Genomic DNA, 24,947 nt, shown 5'->3' with positions numbered 1-24,947 from the left:
GCAATGCAATGCAAGATTATTCTTAAAAAAGCATTGCTGACAGACGCAATTTTGCCGCGTTTTTCTTGTGGCAAAATCATGATCGCATGTGTGAGACTAGCCTAAAAAAGATGAATGTATCACTAATATATATTTGCTTACAAAGTCGTAGTTATTTTTTTCGTATTTTTCTGCTATAGTTATAGGCTTCTGTTTACATTTCAAAGCATTATCTTAAGGGCTGGCTCACACAAGCGTATACGTAAAACGCTGCGTGTTAGCTGGCGGCAGCGTCATGACGGCGCAGTCTAACTTGTTTTTCTTTTCCTTTTTACATTTCCCGCTCTATCGCTGAGCGACGTTGTGTCTAAACGCCGCACATACACAATATAATTCCATATGTACAGCATTTATTACACGCCCACTGAGAACAGTATAGGCGCAATACATAGTAAATCGAACATGCTGCATCCTTTTTTACAAAGTACTCACCACGTACATTGTACGTGATATTACGCTCATGTGAGCCCAACCTAACTATCACTGACATCTAAGGCCACTCTCACATGACCCTATGTAAAAATGCTACGTTGTTTCTGCATTCATTTTAATGGGCGATTTATGTGTGAAATATGCGCTAAATCGCCAAAAATAGGACATGCTGCATGTGATTTTGCGAGTGCGAAATGTGCGGTGAAAAATTGCGGGTGTGAGCGGCACCATTAAAATACATGGAGGTTTAGTGCTGCGTATTTTGCGCGTGCGTAGTACGCACCAAAAAAGCCGCTCACGTGAGAGTGGGCTAAGGCAACAATGGTGGCCTAATGTGTGCAAAAACAATGCATTCATGGGTTTAAATAAAATGTTAATAAAAAATATACTGCCTGTAAAATGTATCGGCTACATATAGAATCATCTGCAAGCTGCATACACATTAATACTGCGGAGAAATCTGGGCCCAAACTCAGAAAGCAGAGGCTTGGTGCGTGGGTGGCCGAGGGAATCACTTTGGAATTTAATATTTAATTCTAGCTGTCCTGTCAAGACTCAGATTCATTGCAAGAGTCTCAAAACCTGCAGAAATAAGGATCTTCACCAAATCGAACAATATGGAATCAATCACTAAAAATGGGTAGTTTATTTTAAAACCCACAATGCATTGCACACCCAATCCAAATTTACAGTGCAGGGAAAAGTGTATGTTGCCAGATTCTTAAAATGTAACATTAGCTGAACATAATCATATCAACGGGACATGCCCTAACCGGTCACCATATAGACTGCGGGTGCAAGGTATAGCCGCAAAACAGCCTTCTGCACGAGTCTCTGCATTTGCTTCCCTGGAAGCGGAGTGGAGAGTCAGGATCAGAGAAGGCTGTATATTATTTAATCATCATCATCATTTATATAGTGCTGGCATATTCCACAGCACTTTACAATTCAGAGGGTACGTGTACAGACCAAGTCGGACATTAAAGAGAAACAGACTAATTAAAGGGAATCTGTCACCAGGTTCATGCTGCCCAAATCACGAGCAGATTGAACCCGGGACATGGATGACTATTGCCTTGTGTATGTTTTATATTGTAATGCTGCAGCATTTGAAAAAATGTTTGACTCGGGAACGGAGCCCCAGATTCATAGGGCCAGGCCGTGCCCACCTCTTCTCATCTGCTGCATGTAGACAAAGAGCTCCACCCCTACACACAAATGGGAAGAGAGATATCAGTTTACATGTTGCAGGCGAGAAGAGTTGGCGCGCAGTGCCATCTTAATGCATGGGCCTGATGGGCACTTGCCCAGGGCCCCACAAGCATAGGGGCCCTATACTAATCTATGTATGTTAAGAGTTCAATGCCCCTTGTATCATATATGATAATATTGTGTGGCGGGATATGATCCTGGCTCCAATCTGTCTATGCCATGTGTGAAATTACTCATAATTCCTATTGTAAATTGTAAATTATCTACAACTTCTATAATAAAAAGAGAGATGTACCGCAGTACATCATCTTCTTACTTTCTAGTGTGAATAAGCCTGGCATTATGAACAAAGAGACGTCTATAGTGCAAGAGGAAGATGGACCCTAGAGACTTAGACGTCCAGTTTTCTGGTCTAGATCAACGGTCACTAACTCGCTCGTCCTCTTGAGTTTTCTCAATGTCGTCCTGTGCCTGCCGCATCCCCATATAATATATAAAGAATGCTCTTGCCAAATTTCACGTTTGTACAACACCGGGAAGTTAGAGAATTAGTGGTGAGTCAATCAGTCAGTGAGGGCTTTCATCTTTATATATATATAGGGAGATTTCCAAGTGAATAACCCTTTCAGCAGAAATGAAACGTAACATTTCATTTATTCCTGTGAGTAGTTGTCATAGGGACTCCAGTACACCGCTTTACCCAGGGGCCCATAATGTTGTTCAGACGGCACTGCTGGCATGGCGCACTTCTTTGACTCAAAGCTCATCTCCAAGTCAAGCTTCAAAGTGTTATTTTCTGAAGCACTGAGTTTCAGAATAAAACATATATGGGGGTACAATATATACCTGTCCCGGTATAATACCTACCTCTTCCTAATTTTTGCCTCTAGGACCCTATTTTAATAAAGTACGATGCAAAATCACTTTAAAAAAGTGTGCTGCACATCTAAGAGAACAATTGCCATAAATGTTTGCTTGCCACAGTTATTTCATAGATACGTGTAAAAGCTGCCGAAGAGTTAAATAAGCCAGAAGATTACAACAAGTATTTTAAAGGTCAAAAAATGGAGAACTGGAGGAAAAACAGGTGCAGTGGGGGCGTCTATGACTGTGCTGCCTCCCAATAAGAGGAGAAAACATGCTCTTTATTCTGGGGAAGGGGTGGAATTGGGAAGCGATGACTTTTCTAGAAAAAGGCTGCGTGATAAATGGCTACAACTGCTGTTCTGCACTGATGACTCCATTGTTTGGTATTAACAAAAACCAAATATTATGAAATAATGATCAGTCTGAGTACACAATCTTCCAAATGTCTCTGCAAAAATAATATTAGGCTCCGGTTCAGGCACATGTCAGAGCCATGTGTGCACAGCCTGCGCGAGTACCGGATGGTGTGAAAATATGGTCAACATAGAGAACACAAAGGAGATGCTGGGCAGCGGATAATAATATGAAGAACACTAGTAGCAACATGTAAGCATGAACAAGTCGGCCAAGTGATGTGTGCACAGGCCTGAAAATAAAAATAACAACGCTCGTTGCTACACTAATAACATTTGTGTATTTTTGACTTATTCTGTGCTGTTACTTTTGGGGGCAAGTTAAGAAAACCCCATTACCGGGTCCTCCATGTGTTAAAATAACACATCAACAGATACCCTGCTGTAGCAGCCAATGACAGCGCTCAGCCATGATCGCTGAGCGCTGTCATTGGCTGCTGCAGCTTGTTTATAGGTGGACTTCACAAGGAAATCCTTAGTAGGTGGTGGGGGATGAGCAAAAGAGCGAGAAGAGGTGCTGATTTGTTACTTTAACGCATGGGGGATCTGGTGACAGGGGTTTCCTTATCTTGCCCAACCCCTTTAACTAATCCACAGTTAACATAAAAGCGGTTGTCCCAACATCCCTTCGGGAAAAAAAAAAATCAAAAAACCCCACTAACTAGGCGTTCACCTGCTTCTTTCATGCGCTCAGTTCCCAAATTGACACCCTATTGTTACGTACTGATGTCATCGGGCATTGTAAGAACCCTGCAGTCACTCCTATGTGACTGAAATCCCCCTCGCCATCTGACATCCCATGCGATCATGCGCAATGAGCTGAGTTGTATCCACCTAGCTTCATCAGCTCCGTGCGTATGCTTAGTGCTGATGTCAGATGACAAGGGGGTTGTCAATCACAAAGAATGGGTGTGATTACAGTGACACTGCATGACTCTGACATCACCTGATGACTCCAAGTACCTTATTTGCATACACAAAGCGCAGGGCCATACTGAACTTCTTTTTCTTCAAAACGGCTAAATCCATCACAGCCTCTCTGTTTATATTCAATCTGGTTCCAGCTTTTCTAAGATTCGGCTCCTGATGCTCGGTATATGTCAAATGGGCAGTCCCCAACACTCGCTTTTAAATTTGACTTCACCCACTGTTGGCCATGCATAGCTAAGGACGTAACAAGCACTCTTGAAAAAGGTTATCCCAGACTTTAAAAAAAAATCACAGGCTTAAAATTGTGTATAATAAAGAAATAAATGTATACTCACTACTTGAAAAGAAGCATTTATGGGAGAACGTGCGCACAGAGCCGTCTGCAAAGACTCAACCTGTGTGTGTACACCGAGTTCACGGGGACACAGCGCAGGAACGAGAGACCAGGCAAATATAAAACATACCTCCCCAGACTCCCCGTTCCCTCACCTGTGAGGACCATAACATAGTTTATAGTGCTAAGAGGTGCTGACAGACGAACTTTAAAACAGGCAATTTGAAAAGAATGATTACCAGTAACATACTGGCATGTGTTTAGTGTGAACTACTTTCTTAACTGCTCATTCTCCAGGGTTCCCCGGCAGCATCAATAGGTGCAAAAAGTTGTAGAAAACTTTATTTTCCCATAGCAGAAAAAATAACAGCTATGATTCGATCAAGCTGCTATGGGAGAATAAAGTTTTATACAACTTTTTGCACCTATTGATGCTGTCATGTTACCTTTGTTCTGGATTAACCTTGTGAATATTGTTCATACTCCGCTGTGGCTGCTGTATTCCTATGGTCCTACGCAGATTGGGATTCAAAGTGTGCTGCCGGTAACTATTTTTCTACTTTGTATCTCCAGGGTTCCCTGACAGTACACCACTCTCTCTGCGCTGTCCGACCAGCTTCTAATAACCACCATTTCCAACACTATTCCCTTGACAGATCTAACAAAGTGTTAACTTTCCTGTTACATGCAAAAAAAAAATCCTGGAACAGAACCGATAAGCAAAAGCCAAAACTGTTTTGAAAAGACACAGATTCCCCTTTTGTACTGATTTCCAGTAGCGGGTATGCTTATAACATAGCGAACAAGCAGGATTTGGAATGGCAATAAAGTGACTCCCATGACAAACACACAGGGGGTTCACTATTAAGGAGGCTCTCCAATCTTAAAAAAAAAAATACAGGGGAAATTTATACAGTCCGGTGTTACAAGTACCAGGTTTTATGTTATCCCTATCGGTACATGATTTGCCGAATATATGAAGAGGCACACGCTTCTTTACACATTAGGCGCATCTTCGCACCCCTATGTGTTTCCACACAAAGTTACGCCAGGTACGATCTGAGGGAGATTTCTGGTATAATTTACACCACTTTCTAGCATAATTATACACGAATGTAGTCTAAACATGGCAGCCACAACCCCCCCGACAAACTGCTCTTTCTTTTAGAAAAGTGGCCAATGTACCTGTTAAAAAGTCGCTAAATTTGTAAGCAAGTAAGTCTTGCACAAAATCTTGCAAATCTATCATTAATGTACTTTCTGTAGTCACTGAAGTGCAGGACTTTTTTCCATCCAAAATACCGCAAACGGCACCAAATTTACTTTTTCTTTAACACTACTTTTAATGAGGAAATTAATTCAATTTTATTTGTTTATGCTTCTACTTAATACAACTGCGCATGCACATCTATAAGGCCTCATGCCCACGGCTGGGTTGGATTCCGACTGCGAAATCTCGCAGCGGAATCAGACCCAGTGCCACCCAAAGACCCTATACTCACCTGTCCGGATCTGGCACGAGTGTCTCGTCCGGCAAGCCGGCGCGCGTACCCAGTGCAGCGCATGACGTGCTAACGCTGGGCTGTAACACAGATTCCCATGATACTCCGCAGTGTAATGAAAACAGACGGTACGGGCCTTCCCGTATTTATCAGTACGGCCCGCAGGGCATCATTGTGTATAAAAGCACCGAGCAGATTATAGGCATCGCGCACATTCCCCACTGTGGCTCGCCTAGGAGTTATGTGACGCTCTTGTCTTTAATACCGAGGAAGGGATAAGGCAGGTTTTGTTTGTGGTCGGAGGAACTGTCTCTCTCACAGCACGTCTCAATAACTGTTCTCGGCAGGGCAATGAGCGGCACACGTGCACTCTGCAATTTGAGAAATCAAGTGCACCACTTAATAATAATAGGCTTGTCTCGTCAAGAACAGTCATGTTTCCCAGGGAGGGAAAATCCCTACATGAATTCAGTGACTTCTCGCGATTGTGATAGATCTACACTGCAAAACATGGAAATGAGCAGCAGAAAACATGTCATTTCTCCGCTATTTTTTAAGAAAATTGCAGCAAAAACAATCTATGCAGATTGATGCATCTTAAGATGACTGTATCCACTGCTTAGACACCATAAAAACAAAAACATAGGTGGGAGCTTGCAAGATAAGGACCCCCTGAAAGCTAGAAAAAAGGTGTATTAAATGCATACCAATCCATTGTTCTGGAAGCACAATTAATATTAGATTAGACACGTGGCCCCTACAATGCAGCAGTCGGTAGGTCCGCCAAATTGAAGGGGGTGTCTTGAGTTGTTTTTTTTTACGTAGTGCTCTCCAAACATAATAAAATATCATATACTCATCTCTCCTGGCTTTTCAGCTGTCCAGCACCATAACTCTGCACCGAGTATCTGTTTATAGGCTGCCGTCAGCCTGTTGATCAGACCTAACAGACTGCTGCAGCCAATCACAGACCTCAGCATTTGAGTACTGAATTCTGTAACTGGCTGCAGCAGCCTGTGACATCCCATTTACAGACTGCCTTTGCACCTTATAAACAGACCCAACACACACTATGGAGGGGCGGCACTGGACAAGTGGGGAGCCGTAAGAGGCAAGTGTAGGATCTTTTATTATGTTTTACCATGAGGAAGACTAATTCAAAATAAATAAATACATAAATAACTTGGACAACCCCTTTAAGTACTTCCCCCTTAACCCTTTCCAATCCAATTTGTATCCTGGTTTTCCTAGGGGGCTTACTCTTTTTCTGCCGTTATACAACAGCGCTATATGCTGGCTAAAGCCAGTACTGCATGAGGTGACACGTTGGATAGGCTCCGACAGCAGAGAGGCTGGCAATATACAGTAAGAGAACCCCGACGGACGTCTTTCAACATCGGAGCTGTACAGCCTTAAATCATAATGTCTTCAGAGGTCAGACAGTGGATTGGAAAGGGTTAATGCTATGAGATGTAAAAAGTTAGCTACAATTGGAGAGTCAGTTTAAAAGGAACGCTTTGCATCGTATACTAAGATTATGGACTAATAGGACAAGGGATGTGGAGTCAGGGGTATATTTTTTATACTTACCGCCCTTCCCATTTCCTCACTGTCAGCCATGGACTCTTCTGCAATGAGCACACCCATAGAGAACTGTACTGACTGCAGTGAAGAGTCGGATGCACAGACCAGACATGTAATTGTTCTGCATTTTACATGTGACTGTGTCTTATCTGTGCTGTATTCTACTGTGTGCCCTACATTTAAAGGGGTTGTCCCGCGGCAGCAAGTGGGTCTATACACTTCTGTATGGCCATATTAATGCACTTTGTAATGTACATTGTGCATTAATGATGAGCCATACAGAAGTTATAAAAAGTTTTATACTTACCTGCTCCGTTGCTGGAGTCCTCGTCTCCATGGTTTCGGACTAATTTTCGGCCTCTGATGGCCAAATTAGCCGCGCTTGCGCAGTCCGGGTCTTCTGCTTTCTTCAATGGAGCCTCTCGTGCAGGATGCCGGCTCCGTGTAGCTCCGCCCCGTCACGTGCCGATTCCAGCCAATCAGGAGGCTGGAATCGGCAATGGACCGCACAGAAGAGCTGCGGTCCACGGAGGAAGAGGATCCCGGCGGCCATCTTCACCGGTAAGTATAGAAGTCACCGGAGCGCGGGGATTCAGGTAAGCGCTCCGGTAAGCTTTCTTTAGGTCCCTGCATCGGGGTTGTCTCGCGCCGAACGGGGGGGGGGTTGAAAAAAAAAAAACCCGTTTCGGCGCGGGACAACCCCTTTAAGGAAAAGAGTCCATCCAAGAACATTGTCTTTTAAGACCCTAGCAACAACCCTGATAACTTTCACATCATACCCCCAGGGTCCTATCACAACTTGGTACCAAGTAAATCTCAAGACACTTCCAAGTTCCAATTGTTACAATCACCATCTAAGGTTGCCTACCCCTGGTCTATGCTATGTTAGAAGCTACAATACAACAGTACCTGTTACCATAAAGACCTCATTATTTATGGTTCCCTCAGACAGTACAATCAAGTTGTGTTTTTCACAATTGCCACTAAATCGAATCAAAATGCCATGGTTTTTGCAAAATCGCTGCAAAACCGTTACATTTTGATGTGGTTTCACAGTAACTGTAGCACAATCACAACTTGACCGCACTGTCTGAATAAACCCATAAGATGCTCTAATAAAGAAAAGATAATGAGTGCATCTGCATCAGATATGGGTGCGGGAAGGCGATGTTCTGTGTAAATGAAAAAACGTGAGTCCTCACAGCCAATCAGAACTGCCTAGAGGGCAGTCGTGAAAATTAAAGGGGTTTTTCCTCTCTCTTTTTCATTCTTTATTTATTCCCCCAAATGATTTAATTTTGTATTTAAAAACATAATGACACCCTTCCACACTCCGCTCTTACCCCCACGTCACCACTGTTAGACATCACGGTCCGGCTGCTTGGTCCTTGACCTCTACGCTTGAGTAGTTTATACAAAGACCTTCTGGCAGGCAATTAGTACTGCGATCGCGTAGTTTGTCTCTGTTTCAGTTACCCCCTTCTTACACTGTTTTTCCTAGCACAATGCCCTCTTCCCACTACCCCATATTCAGTGTTCAAAACTCCTTTTCCTACATATATGAAGCCCTATTAATGGCTCTACTGCTGTAGTAATCTTAGCAGCCAAGTACCAAGACTACAGCTAATTAGGACAACTCTCGAGCTATTGTGCATGCCTGGGCACTATTGCCTTTGGTTCTATTAAAGAGGAGATAGGTGGCCAGGATAGGAGCTACAGCAATTGCATAACTAATGCGCAATCCTGATAACCAGCAAGCCACAAAGTAGACGATACAGGGGCATCTATGTAAGCATGGTGACTACTGAAGAACTGCAGCACTGGCCATAACCAATGAAAACTAATGATATACAAAGAAGAGGACGTTGGATTGAAGTACAGAAATATGGAAGTACAGAAGTAGGAAACACAGCAGAAATAAAAATTTCATTAACTGTAAACTTCTTATAACTTTACATAAGGGACAAGTTAAGCTAAGAATACCCCTTTAAGGCTAAAACTCAACTGTAACCCCCAGATCATAACAAATCCAAGAATAATGGCTTTGCTGCAGTCTCTGCATCGCGGTAACATGTGAGCTGTAAAATGACTGCATTAACTTCTATTAGATTGCGAGGTCACGGGACTATACTGCGATCTTTGGCTGTTCTCTGTTGCAGCCAAAGCCACAGTGTAGCCTTAGACTTGATTAGGGGACCAAACTTTATTAGAGTATTTGCAGTACTTTAACTTTATTCTAATATACCAACTGGCTACTAGAGGGAATACCACAACTTCCTACTAAAATGAATACATAATTGACCGAACTTCTATTAGACTGCAGGGTTATACTGCGAACGCTGGCTGTTCTGAGTCGCAGCCAAAGCGATCATGTATGTAGCTCTAGACTTGCTTTAAGGGACCAAACTTTATTAGAGCATTTATAGTATTTTAGTACTTTAACTTTTACATACGAAGTGGTTACTAGAAGGAAAACCACAACTTCCTTACTAAAATGAATAAATACTAAAGCTAATGTTCTATGATACCATACTGTCACCTAGAGACGTAAACTGTAGCCCCGGGTCAATCCTAGTTGGAAATGTCCAAATGAGGGAGCACTCATTTTTTTTTAATTTTGCAATTTTAAGGGATAACACTAAAAAACATGATCCTCCTTGATATACTAAACTAAGTACAACCAAAATCTGCAATCATATTACACCAGAAATGTGAACAAACCTCTCATGGATCACCAGAATCCACAGACTATACCAATAACTGCTTTAACCCTTTCTAATCCACTGTCTAACGTCTGAAAACATTCTGATTGAAGCCTGTACAACTCTGATGTCGGAAGACGCCTGGCAAGGTGTTCTTACTGTATATTACTGGCAGCTCTGTTGTTGGGGGGCCTCTCTGGCATGTCACATACTGCAATACTAGCTCTAGTCAGCAGATGGCGCCATTGTATAATGGCAGAAAGAGAAAACCCTCTAGGAAACCCTGAATCTGAAATTGGATTGCAAAGGGTTAAAGCTAGTTATACAAATACATGAACACTCGGCTGACAGCTCCAGTATCTTCCCTGACTCTGCCATTATGGTCCTTTAGCAGATGCCCCTCTTTCCACTTTTATGCTTCTTTTCGCTTTTCTGAAGTGCTGCTCTAATATTTTTCAATGAATGGTGCAAATGGACTTCAAATCTAAAGGGGTATTTTAGTTGGACAGCAATAACCCAGCATAATCCATTCTATTTCAAGGGTGCCAGCGTTGCTTATGGGTGAAAATGACACAATTAATGCTCTTCCCAAATGGCGCTTGACATAAATTAAGAAAAAATAAATGTGATCCTCACTATGGTGAGATTTAGTGTTGCAGGGCAGTGCGCTCGGAGTGAGCACAGCAGTATTATTGAGGGAGAGTGAATAAAATTCCACATAATGAAAATGTTCCTATTTATAATGCCTAAGGCTTCCATATTATAAATTATGCTAACATGTCGGTAAAAATCAAGCTGTGCTTCTGGGATAGACTTCTGCAGCTACACAGAGCAGGCCAGCTTGTGATCTTCTGATTTAACACTGTAGTTCCATTATTAGTAAATAAGACAATGTAATAGGGATACATTTATTTTCTACTACAGCATGCAGAAACTACTTAAGGTTTGGTACCTAATCATAGGGACTCGGTAACGGAGAATCCCCTTCCAAGCAATGTTTTATGAAAAATCAGCACGGCAATGCTCTGCTGACACTGGCACGATGGCTTTCGTTTTTCAGGATCCATGATGGATATCATGGAAGTTATGATCCCCCTATTTACTCAGTATGTGTCAATGAGGTTCTATATAGAATAATGCAGCATGCTAAACAATCTTGACTGCCAAAAAGCATTAGAAACCTGACAAACTAAAAGACTAACATGTGCGAACATAGCCAAAGAAAACTCCGACAGATTGGCATCTGTGCAGTAAATTAGTTGCCAAAATATGAGGTTTTCTCTATTACTAAACAAAGGCTGGATTCACACGAGCATGTTGTAAAATATCTGTAATACGGGCATGCTATAGATGACATTATAACGCTATGTTATCAGTATTTCATCTGTATTTGTAACCATATATTGTATTTTCTATTGGGCAAATACTGATCCATATTTGCCCAATAGAAAGTAGTAGTGATATGGAGTGAAGAATGCAAAAAATAGGTAATGCTGCATTTTTAAAAAAATGGCTGTAAAAATACGGTCATGTGAATAGATACGATGCATAGATTTATATTAGCTCCACATTATGGTAAGCCAAATACGGAGTTAAAATACACTCATCTGAAAGCGGCCTAATAATCTACAAAAAAAATCTTATTTGGTCAAAGCCTCCACATAGACATTGTAACATAGTATGCTAGGCGGAAAAAAGACAATGTCCATCCAGTTAAGTCTGTTTTCACCCCCCTTGTTGATCCAGAGGAAGGCAAAAAACTCCCAATGAGGCAGAAGCCAATTTACCTCATTTGGGGGGGACAAATTCCTTCCTGACTCCATAGTGGCAGTCAGAATAATCCCTGGATCAACATTTGAAAAATTCCTACCTGACTCGGCAGGCAGAAGATTCTCGGATCAACAACTCTTCTGGTTATGTCTATATCCTATAATGTTGTAGTGTTCTAAAAAAAATGTCTAGTCCCCTCTTAAACTCCTCTATGGATTTTTCCATCACCACGTCCTCAGGCACAGAGTTCCACAGTCTCACTGCTCTTATGGTGAAGAACTCCCTTCTGTGTTGGTGATGAAACCACCAATGTTGTGTGATTTCCCATGCTGACATGTTGTGCCACTCAACAGCAACCTACTAAGAGTGAGGCCACCCTCACCCTAAAAGGAACACCAGACTTAGGACCCTTTTACATGGGCTAACAAATTGTTCATTTTCCCACAATCAGCAAGAATCTAAATAAGCAAAGTCCGCAGCAGCATTAGTGGATGCAAATAAAAGGCAGCCTTTTTTACAATGGAGGAATAAAAGTTTTGGTTTTATTTGCATCCACTAATGCTGCTGTGGACTCTGCTTATTTCTGCTTGATGTCTTCTTGGAGTTTTTGGATCCGGACTCCTACTCTGGCGTGCATTCAACTATCTGGTCCTACCTTATTGGTATTGTGGAGCAGTGCTGCTTGTGACCATACGAGCAAGAATCTGAATGATTGCTGTTCAGTGTAAAAGCATGCACAAACTGAACGATGAAAGATAATTCGTTTGTCGTTCAGTTTATGCATGCCTAAAAGCTAAGCGGTGAATCGGCCTGTGTAAACAGGCAGCTGCTCCTCTACAAATGGGTGCCTGTTTACTGTGTAAATGGAGGTGGGAGGGTTGGAACGATACCCAGCCAACTCTGCCCCCAATCACTGAGTCACTGAGACAGGCGTAACTTGAAGCTCCTGGTCCCCAATGCAAAACCTGTAACAGGGCCCCCAACTATAATGCTTTATTCATAGTACTGGGCTTTCTATATGGAGAAGAGAGGCCTTATGGGCCCCCTAAGACTCCAGGGTCCGGGTGCAACCGCATCCCCTGCATCCCCTAGAGTTACGCCCCTGCAGTGACTGAGAGATGATTGCTCCTGTGTAAAAGTGCAGGAATGATCATCGTTGGGCTGACCTGTTGGGCAACTGAGCCTAATATGTTGCCCTGTGTAAAATGACCCTTATAAACGTCGGATAAACAGGTGATAAACTTGCCCTCAGTGCTTCCTATTCTACAGGATTTTCCATACGCTTCTAAGGCAAACAACCTTATAGAAATCCTGCAAAGATGACAGGGGGTAATCTTCTGCTGACATGTTCCATATTGGAGAAGGTAGGGCTCAGACAAGAAGCAGGTTTAACAATATTTGGGTCCTACCGCGGACATGGCATGTGGGGGGGAGGCTCCTGCCGCACACAGTTGTCTCCCAGCCAGACACAAGATTGTGAGAGCAAAAAAAGGGTCGGGAAGAGCATCATCTCCCCTTAAGGAGAGCACCTACAAGGTGTGAGGAGACAACTACGGTAGGAGGTGAGTGAGGAGACTTAGGCTGCCTGTACATGGGCAATTGTTCATTTGGTTACCTGCGGCAATAATCCGGCCATGGGTAACACAGTGAACGCTTTCCATAGCGTTGCTATGGAAAGTGCGGCTGCGGCGTCCACAAGCGGAGAATCATAGCGATTCTCCACTCGCGGGATTTACATCGCAGCATGCCGCAATTCTCCACGGTGAGTCTATGTCAGAAAGGCTCACCGCAGAGAACTGACAGCAGCCCCCCTCATCCCCCGTGGCGGAATATCGCTAGCGATATTCCGCAACGGCCACGGACAGGGGGCCCTATAAGGCCATTCATACTGTTCTGGGAAATATGCAAATAAGATAAAATGGAACGATACCTCTGCAGCTCCAACTATTGGAAGGTAGCATTCCTGCAAGTCAATGTCAAGCCCTTCATATAAGTCTTTATACAAGTTTTCTGGCTTTTGGTTTTCAATTCCCAGTCATTGTTATAAAGACTTGTATAATGAGTCTAACATTGACGTGCAGAAATGCTGCCTTCCAATAGGTGGCGCTGTAGGGGTATTCTTCCTCGTTAACAAAAAGAGGGACATGGCTGGCATACGAAGAGATGTCTTTATATAGTTGTCAGTTTTAATCGCAAGTGGGACAAAATAGGATTGAAGGAAAGAATAGGGGAGGAAATGCTGGGATTTTTTAATGCATTTACTGTTTATTTTACGAGGCTTAACCCTTTGCAATCCAATTTTGGATTTAGGGTTTCCTAGGAGGTTTTCTCTTTCTGCCATTATACAATGGTTCCACCTGCTGGCTAGATCCAGTACTGCGGAAAGGTCCCCAACAACAGAGCGGCCAGTAATATACAGTAAGAATCCCCTGCTGGACGTCTTCCGACATCGGAGCTGTACAGCCTTCAATCAGAATGTCTTTAGACGTCAGACAGTGGATTGGAAAGGGTTAATGCTAATCTTAATCAAGTTGTAACACTCCATATTATATCGATTGCTGTAGACACATCCTTGCAAGAGCCTGCCTCCATTCAGTTCTACTGAGAAACCTGTAAATGAGTCCATGCCTTGGCCCACAATGACATATTAGCAACAGCTCTGACAGCACTCCAGTTCATTCAGTAGCCACTCGCACTAGCAGACTTTTAGTATGTTGCATATGACAGTTAGCACTTGATGTGCGGATACTTTGGATCATATGATTGGAAGTGATCTCTGTAATTTCTTGTTGCTGAAAAGGCCTTCCATTTGATACCTCAAACATTTGCACTTCTGTGGACTATCAGGTCATCCAAGATCCAAAATTCACTTGGGTAACTATTTTTTGTAGTTCTTAAGCTACCAAATTCTTGACCAAAGGCCAAAAGTGTATGTATGAAAAAAACCCAAAATGAAAAAGCGGAGATTGTTTTCATGAGAATTAGGTCAATACTAAAAGGATGTGGAATTAAACGTCTTCTAGATAATTAACTAGCAAAGGCTTCTAATTGAGCAGTACATACTGTACAGAGGAATGTGGTCAGGTATGTGAAGGACGACTATTGAGTTATCTAGGTTACATGACATTCACAATTATGTATGAAGTCTCTCTTATACACGGCTGATGACAAATGCCAAGCCAACTTAGCATATGTCAAAGACTATGACAAGTCCATTTTAGGTTCTTCTCCAATCTTAATTATAGCTAAGAATTAGCAAAACTAAAATAAATGGCAAAAACACTTGCCATCAATGACAACTACAGGAACCCTGGAAGAAGCTAACCATAGCTGATCTACTGTATACATCCAAGGCAAATAAAAGTCAATATATGGCCAATGAAACTCTATTACAGACATACAATACAAATAGTATGTAATATCAGTGCTCCTGTTATTACACCACTAGTGCTAGATACAGGTCTACAGAGATTAGAGACCTAAGTAATCACTATGATAAGTTACTTTTTGAAGCTGACTTCAGAGTGCTACAATGGCCAAGAACTCACTCCTTTCCAAACTGGATTTTGGAAGACATACAAATATCCTTGTGCTTATTGTCTATACTGAATACAGAAAGTCTATACAACTCATAGATTTGAATATGCCATAAACTACCATCAGAGGGCCTACCTACATGGTTACTGGTAGGTAAGTGACCAACAAAACATCTGGTGATATCTCACAGGCAAGTTAAAACTCCACACTGATGTCGGGATTGTTGTGCTGCCCCTATACACTAGATTGTAAATAGAGATAATGAATTACATGCCTTCGTTTAAGCAGAATATAGTAAGAAGTGTGTAAAGGCTTCCTTGGGAAATACATTAATAATGCCATAGTAGATGAGTGCCAAGTTCAGTGAACATGACTGCAGGATAGAGAGATGTGATGGTGGGGAGGGGGATGTACTTTACATGCCACAGACTAGGAACACCCCAACAGTAGTTCTGTATGGATAGAATACTTTCTGCATTAACATTCTCAGCACATAGGAAAATGCAAGCGCATCTACTGCTCTGTCATCCAACACTATTAATTTGCATTATTGAGATTTTATGTGCTTCTATACTTGATGCCCTGTATATGTTTAACAGTAAAGAGCTTAATACTAGCAGATCACACACAGTTCTTACACTTACCAATATCCATTGTAGTAGAACTGGTACACTGACAGCTAAACTCAGGAAGTGTGGCGGAGGGGAGGGGGTTTACACGCCATTCATCTATACAGATGATTTTTTCTTCTTACAGGATATTCCCCAATCTCCTTTATAGGAACTCCAGATGAATGTGCAAGTAAATATCATACACAGCATCCTCCTAAATAGCTGAGATCACCATTTGGGAACAGGTTTTATAGTAAACGATTATTGCTCTGATTCTCGCTGGATAAGAGAGAATCTGACCAATAATTGTTCCATGTAAATGCCTGCAGGATCTGAACAACCAACGATAAAACAACGATTGGCCTGTGTAAGCAGGCAGTTTAATATGAATGGAGCTGGGTGGCCGGCCCGAACAATCTCCAGCCCGCTCCACCTCCATTCACTCAGCGATGGTCGCTCCTGTGTAAAAGCACCGAAGCAATTACCATTGGGATGGCTGTTGGGCACTTCTGTACCCTAAAGTCGTCCAGTATAAAAGGGCCCGTTATTCTTTAGCTTGACTCTTAATTCCATGTGATATCAAGGTGGTTTATTTCCACTTTGAGTTACTTTCCAATGGCTTTTGTTGCATTAACATAAGAGAACAATGAATGTATTAAGATAACTTTCTTGCTATCACAATCAAGCTCAGCTTTGTTGCATCTGTGTTTAGAAATGTGGTCCTTGTATGAAGTCCTATAGATAATATTATATATACAATGTTTCAAACTTTAGAAACTTTGCAACAACATTTTAGACATAGAATCAGATATTCTGCTGGGTATTTATAGCCACTTCTGGCCCAAAAAGAATCATGACGACCCTCTTAGTTATTAGAATTGGGGGTAAATACATATGTAACAATACAGGTATGATGCATATAATGCACATACCTGTATTCACTGATTATACATGTAGGAGGACGTAACAGCCGTGTCCTTATAATGAACATATGACATACAGGCTGCTCCCACATATCTACACATCATAATCTACTTTTCTATAATCTGACTGATCTCAATAGAAAAAGTCTGATAATATATAATAATAACCAGACACTGGAGAGAGAAGAAGCTGGAGCAGATATCTAAAGGAGTATGTGCTAGTGTGTACTATACCCAATAGTAAGAACTCTTCTGACAAGTACAGTAAGGCTGGCAGGAGCATCTACATGACATATGATGACTGGCATCATTGGCACAAGTACCTGGTGGACCTACTATCAGTCCCATTAGGTGGTATGATTGGTCCAGAGGCAGCAGCCCTATAGCTGGCACTGGGCTATCCAGTAGCAGTGGTGATGGATGGGCATGGAGGGGGCACTGACCTGGTTTTCTCCGGACCGGCCTCTTCCTGCCGCTGCAGAAGCGCACCTTACTGAAGACCCCCAGCACATGCCTCTCGCACAGTGAGCGGCCGTCCTTGCTGGGGCTGGTGCGGCGCTTGGACGTGCACACCCGGTCACTGTTGTTCTCCCGAGCCTGCCTCTTCTGCCGGATCAGGGAGCTGGCTATAGCCGCAGCCATAGCTCCCCCCTGCAGCCACCTCCCAGGTAGTCCCTTCTATTAGAGTCACCGACCCCACGGGATATCCCACTGCTGGGGGAGGGGGGCTAGCCGCAGATGCCTGTAGATAAGTGAGCGTCCCTTCCGCATGCACACACAGCGGCTCTACCGCGGCTCCGGAGCTCGGCTGCGGGGATGCAGGGTGCTGGCCATCTCCCGGACTCTACGAGCCCCTGCACGGAGAGGAGCGCTCCTCCATGGCCGCCGCTGTAGTCTGTAAGGCGCTGCTGCTGCTGCTGCTGGTGGGACTCCACAGGTCACTGGTCGCCTTCACTGACTGCAAGCCTCCCGCAGCCTCATGCTGGAGGTCGCCGGGCTCAGTGTGTTCTCCCCGCACACATGATGCTGCTCTTATAGGTCACACGTGTGGCTCAGCCCGCCAGGAGGGGTCCCACCGCCAGTACGCGGTCTCCATAGCGGCAGCTGTCACCACTCTCAATGTCACCGGATCATCGCACACTCAGCCACAACTTGCACGGGCGCGGGGGGAGCTCCCGGCTGACAACTTCCCCGGGGACGGAGGAGGGTGATGAGGCTCCCGCTGACAGCCGCAGACACCTCCGAGTGCCCCATGCACGGCGCCCCCCTCCCGCTCTGGCGGTGGGCAGGGGGAGAGCAGGTAGCGCTGGTCACATGCACGGGGCAGCGGCTGCTGTAGTATTGCAGCGCTCCGTGCCTCTCAGTCCTCTGTCTCCCCTATCTCTGCTCTCTACGCAATCCTACGTGATCGAGGTTTGGATGAGAAATTCTCACCGGCGGTCAGAGGGAACTGCAGCTCCCATCAGCCTGTCCCCTGGCTACTCGCACACTGGATGGTCTGTCACTGCCCACCGCCATACCGGCTGCTGTATGTGCTACAGTGTGATCTGGCACTGCATATGTTATATACTGTATATATGCTACAGTGTGATACGGGGTTGATCTGTCACTGCCACTCTTATATACTGTATACTATATGTGCTACAGTGTGTCATGGGCTGATCTGTCACTGCACATGTTATATACTGTCTGCTCTATGTACTACAGTGTAACACAGGGCTGGTCTGTCACTGCACCTCTTATACACTGTATACTATATATACTACAGTGTGACACGGGGCTGATCTGTCACTGCACATCTATATACTGTATACTATATATGCTACAATGTGATACGGGACTGATCTGTCACTGCACATCTTATATACTGTATGTGTGCCATGGTGTGTCACAGGGCTGATCTTTCACTGTACATCTATATTGTGTGCTATATGTGCTACAGTGTATCACAGGGCTGATCTATCACTGTGCAGTGTGCCACAGGGCTGATCTGTCACTGCACCTCTTATATACTGTATATGTAGTACAGCGTGTCACGGGGCTGATCTGTCACTGCACCTCTTATATACTGTATACTATATGTGCTACAGTGTATCACAGGGCTGATCTGTTACTGCACCTCTCATATGCTGTATGTTATATGTGCTACAGTGTGTCACATGGCAGATTTATTAGTGCACCTTCCATATACTGTATGCTATATGTGCTATAGTGTGTCACAGGGCTTATCTGTTACTGCACCTCTCATATACTATATGCTATATGTGCTACAGTGTGTCATAGGGCTGATCTATTAGTGCACATCTCATACACTGTATACTGTATGTGCTACAGTGTGTCATAGGGCTGATCTGTCAGTGCACCTTCCATATACTGTATGTTATATGTGCTATAGTGTGTCACAGGGCTTATCTATCACTGCACATCTCATATATTGTTAATTCTATGTGCAACAGTGTCACAGGGCTGATCTATCACTGCACATCTCATATACTGTATATGTGCTACAGTATATCACAGGGCTGATCTGTCACTACATATCTTATATACTGTGTGTTATATGTGCTACAGTGTATCACAGGGCTGATCTGTCACTACACATCTCATATACTGTATATGTGCTGCAGTATATCACAGTGCTGATCTGTCACTACATATCTTATATACTGTATGTTATATGTGCTACAGTGTATCACAGGGCTGATCTGTCACTGCACCTCCCATATACTGTATATGTGCCTCAGTGTGTCACAGGGCTGATCTGTCAATGCACATCTTATATACTGTATATGTGCTACACTGTGTCACAGGGCTGATCTGTCACTGCACCTCCCATATACTGTATATGTGCCTTAGTGTGTCACGGGGCTGATCTGTCACTGCAAATCTTATATACTGTATATGAGCTACAGTGTGTCACAGGGCTGATCTGTCAATGCACATCTTATATACTGTATATGTGCTACACTGTGTCACAGGGCTGATCTGTTACTGCACCTCTCATATACTGTATGTGTGTTACAGTGTGTCACAGGGCTGATTTGCCACTACATATCTTATATACTGTTTGCTATATATGCTACAGTATATCGCAGGGCTGATCTGTCACTGCACATCTATATTGTCTGCAATTCCTGAGCACAAGAAACACATTAATGAGGACAAACCCATTGAAATCAATGGGTTTGCTTCATCACATTTTGCGGGCGTGAGTTTCACGCTTGCAAAACATGTGCACCTCTCATATACTTTCTGCTCTATGAACTACAGCTTGTTACAGGGCTGATCTGTCACTGCACATCTCCCATACTGTCTGCAATATGTGCTACAGTGTGTCACAGGACTGATCTGTCACTGCAGATCTATATTGTCTGCTATATGTACCATAGTGTGTCACAAGGCTGATCTGTCACTGCACATACCATATACTGTCTTCTATATGTACTACAGTTTATCATAGGGCTGATTTGTCACTGCACCCCTCATTTACTGTATGCTATATGTACAGCAGTGTGTCACAGGGCTCATCTGTCACTGCACATCTCTCATACTGTCTGCCAGATATACTGCAGTGTGTTACAGGGCTAATCTGTCACTGCACGTCTCATATACAGTCTGATACATGCAGTACAGTGTGTCATAGGGCTGATATGTCACTGCACATCTTCTATACTGTCTGCTATGTGTGCTGCAGTGTGTCATATGTCTCATCTTTCACTCTCCATTACCCATCCTATGTGTTATATGTGCTACAGTGTGTCACAGGGCTGAACTGTCACTGCACATCTCATTTATTGTATGTTATACCCTGTTTCCCTGAAAATAGGACCTACACCAAACATAAGCCCTAGTATCATTTTTCAGGATTTTTGAAGATGCTTGATAGTGTCCAGGCAGCTATACATGTAAAAAAGTAACAGCGTTTAGAGACTCTGCCTTATTTTCGGGGAAACAGGGGTATGTACCACAGTGTGTCACAGGGCTGATCTGTCACTGCACATCTATATTGTCTTCTATATGTACTACAGTTTGTCACAGGGTTGTCACTGCAAATCTATATGGTCTGCTATATGTACTATAGTGTGTCACAGGGATCATCTGTCACTGCACCTCTCATTTATTGCATGTTATATGTAGTACAGTGTGTCACAGAGATCATCTGTCACTGCGCCTCTTATATATTGTAAATATACTACAGTGTGTCACAGGGCTGATCTGTCACTTCACATCTATATGTACTACAGTTTGTCACAGGGCTGATCTGTCACAGCACTTCTCCTATACTGTCTGCTATATCTACCACAATGTACCATGGGACTGAAATGAGACTGTGTATATTTCCTATACTGTCTTCTATTTGCTATATTGTGTCTCCTGGCGGATATAGCACTGTACATCTCCCATACTGTGTGCTGCATGTGACTGATCATCCTTGTGATATATGCAGCAGACAGTATGAGACACGTTCAGCCATGTGATACACTGTATACAGAGAAGCCAGTGTATCACAGGGCTGATGTTTGTGCACATCTTTCATACTACAGTGTATCACAGGGCTGATGTCACTGCACATCTCTCATACTACAGTGTTTCACAGGGCTGATGTCACTGCACATCTCTCATACTACAGTGTTTCACAGGGCTGATCGTTCACTGCACAGTTACACTGCCTACTGCATATACTACAGTGATGTTGGTACTACAGTTGGTCTGTCGCTGCACATTTCAGCCTACTGACTAATGGATATATTACCGAATGTCATATGCCTGATCTGTCACTGCATTGCTACATATGTTACAGTGTGTCACAGAACTGATCTGTCATCCCTAAAACTCTCTGAATGATAAAAAGTAAAGTACATTTTATGGTCAAAAGTATGTTTATTGGATATCCCATTTTAAAGCCATTACGGTAATATGGTGTCGGGCTGCCTTCCATTCTTCTGGAAAGACTTTGAATGTGTCTGCAGGAATTCAGCCCAAAAAATATTTGTGAGGTCAGAATCTGATGTTTGGACTACTTCTTTGTGCCAGAGTTGCTGTTACTACTAGGCACTTCCACTTCCCAATAATAGCATTAGGCCCAATGCAGATGAAGGGATTTTAGCTGCAGAATTCGCGGCCAGACGCCCACCGCAAACTCCGCTGCAAAGTCCGTCCATAGCATGCAATGTAAAATGATTCTTCCACGCACATGAGTAGAAATCACTAGCGATTTCCGCTCACGGAAGAAGAATCGCAGAATGCTCTATTTTAGTAGGAGACTTGCAAGGACAGCTTCTATTGAAGTCAATGGAAGCCACCCGTCCTGCGGCGATTCTGAAATGTCAATTGTAAAATCGCCACGGATGCGCGTCATTGCCGGCGCGATGGCTCGTCATTCCCTGCACTGTACGTGTATGCGGGGGTTACTGGTCGGCACAGGGTCGGATCTTGCAGCCGGAATCCGACCCGGTCGTGTAAATGCAGCCTTACAGTTGACTTAGGCAGATCTAGCAAATTAGACGAATGACCTGTACTACCGGAGTCATTCCATGACAGCGCCATAGTTATCGTTAATGAGCTCTTCAACACAATTCATTATACTACTACTACTGTTTGTCTATTGAAATTACATGACTGTGTGCTGGATTTTTTTGCAGGGGGTGTGGCTAAAACATTAATTAGGAGGCAGAGCCACATACTTTTGGCTATAAAGTTTATGTAACATTCCTGAAACGTGACTGCATGCTCCCCTAGTGCTTGCTATATATACTACAGTGTGTCCCAGGACTAATCTGTCACTGCACATCTCTTGCACTGGCTGCTGCACAAGCCTCAGGGCGTCATGGGATTAATCTGTCACTGTACATTTTACAGTGATGGATATTTAGAAGGACTGAAATGTATTTCGTGTTGCTTTTTTAGTACCAACATATTCTATAACACAGTACACCAGGGGTGTCCAACTCATTGTCACCGAGGGCCACATCAGCCTTTTGGCTGCCTTCAATGGGCTGATTGTAATTGTATAGTAAAGGCTTGTCCATGTGGGTGTATTTGCACAAGGTAAAGTGTGCGCAATTTTTGCACGCATAATACGCAGTGAATAGGATGCATTGATTTAAATGGGTTAGTTCACATGATTGTATTTTTTTCAGGCAATGTGCAATGGCATAAAAAAAATATGCAGCATGACCAAATTTGGTGGGTATATGCACCGCAGTAGGCCATTGAATTGAATGGGCAGGAGCAAATATGTAGTGAATACATAGGAAACCTGCATATTTACACAGCATTTTTTTGTGTGCGTGAATACGCAGTGTACGCAGTGTATTTGCACGCACAAAAACACACCGCAGCAGCCTGAAAAACCTGGGTGTAAGCAATTTTTTGGTCACTCAATCGTATTGATTGAAATGTGTTTATGTGTGAACGAGCACTAATAGTGACCCTCATAGTGCCCCAGTAGTAAAGAACACCCATAGTGGCCACAGCAGTAGCAGTGCCTCTGTAGTGTTCCCACTAATAATAGTGACCCTCCATAGTGGCAGCAGTAGTAACAGTGCTCCCATAATGGCCACAGTAGTAACAGTGACCCCCATAGTGGCTCAAGTAATAACTGTGTCATTGGTGAGACTGGGGTAATAAGTGATCGGTGACTGTGTTTCTATCATTCAACTAACCATCAATGGTATAGAATATCCCAGAGCTCGCTTGCTAGTAACATGGTAGCTATAGTACCTTTATTGCTGCTCATTCTAGCGCTACAGAAAGACGGAGCAGTAACTCTTCATTTTCCAAAGCACTTAAAACCTACCTACATTTCAAATTACTTTTCAGTCATTTTGTGTGTGACATGAATAATACCACAATGTCTAGCCATGATGTGACTTGAATATGGTGCTTTTCCACCAGTTTTCCTCCACTGTGGGCTGCATCTCTAATATTCAGCTGTCCCACGGCTGTTAGGTGGAGACTAGCTTCTATATCTTCTACACACTGGACAATGAGAAAAGAGCATAGCCTGTTATCTAACTCTTTATAGCACAGATGTAAGTAACAGCATCGCCGATGATAGTAGATAAGTACTGAGCAGTGTAGATGTGATTCCAGTAGCTGTAGAGCAGTAAATCACTTACAATTAGCAGCAGCTATGTCAGTGTAAGTCTCTTCTTCTGCAGTGCAGCAGCACCTTCCCCCTCATCTCTCCATAGACTTCTATGGTCAGCATTATACAGCACCCATCTTTACTTTCTGTAATCCATCTTGTTGTCTCTGTTACTAGAGACAGATTTCACACAACAGCAGCAATCCAGCAGCAAATTAGAAAGGAGACCTCTAGTGGCCACCGCTTGTCTTCTGCATACAGCTGTTCCCCGCTTGGAGTGGAGGATGCAGAAGACAAGCGGGGTGCCCCCACTTGTCTTCTGCATCCAGATGTTTTCTGCACAGAGCAGAAAACAGCTGTTATACAGCCGAGCACTCCGTGCCAAGTATGGAGAACAGAGCTGGACCGCTACGTTCTTCATACTCAGCCTGTTATCAGGAACAGGATATAGCTGAAACAATAGTATCAGCTGTATCCCACTGTGAGTCCCTGATAAGGATCATAGTCATCTTTCAGCTCGCTAAAAGACAATGATGAGCGACGGTATAACGAAAACTGCACGATGTAAGTGCAGTTACACACAACGATTATTGCTCAAAAGATGGCTTTTGAGCGAATTTTGAGCGATAATCGTTGTGTCTAAACGGTGGCCTTTAGGTGGCATAAAAACTATCCCCTTCCTGTTTAAAAGACTTCTTATCAGTGTACTCATTGTGTTTGCTTTGCATACATAATTAGTTCACTGTTTACTCTGCCTGGAGGAGAACAATGGAATCTGCTGGACAGATGTTTGCTCAGCTGGGCGTGTGTTTATGTGATAACCATCACATTAACACACACTCAGCTGAGCAAACAACTCATGGAGGAAATGATTTAAAGCCCATACCTGCACATGTCATTTTATTAAAAAATGTTGGCAATTTGTTCATTCATGCAATTGTTTAAGCGATAATCTTTGTGTGTAAAAGGGCCTTAACACATATATGTAGATAACACAGGAC

General features: G+C 43.3%; 1 protein-coding gene across 3 annotated transcripts in view; it reads right to left on the bottom strand.

Annotated features, from left to right (window-relative positions):
• FGF12 (fibroblast growth factor 12) overlaps positions 1 to 24,947 on the bottom strand; it is a 457,953-nt gene that overhangs the window by 182,465 nt on the left and 250,541 nt on the right. Inside the window, exon 1 of one of the 3 annotated variants that reach the window (XM_066602023.1) lies at positions 17,300 to 18,261. The exons of the other annotated variants lie outside the window; for them this stretch is intronic. Coding sequence (XP_066458120.1) covers positions 17,300 to 17,498 — 199 coding nt within the window. The 5' untranslated portion in view covers positions 17,499 to 18,261. Of the gene's footprint in view, positions 1 to 17,299; positions 18,262 to 24,947 lie in introns of those variants that run through there. 3 annotated transcript variants of the gene reach the window in all.

This window comes from Eleutherodactylus coqui, chromosome 1 (genome assembly GCF_035609145.1).
Source record: "Eleutherodactylus coqui strain aEleCoq1 chromosome 1, aEleCoq1.hap1, whole genome shotgun sequence".
Lineage (NCBI taxonomy): Eukaryota > Metazoa > Chordata > Amphibia > Anura > Eleutherodactylidae > Eleutherodactylus > Eleutherodactylus coqui.
This window is presented reverse-complemented; position numbering and strand designations above follow the sequence as displayed.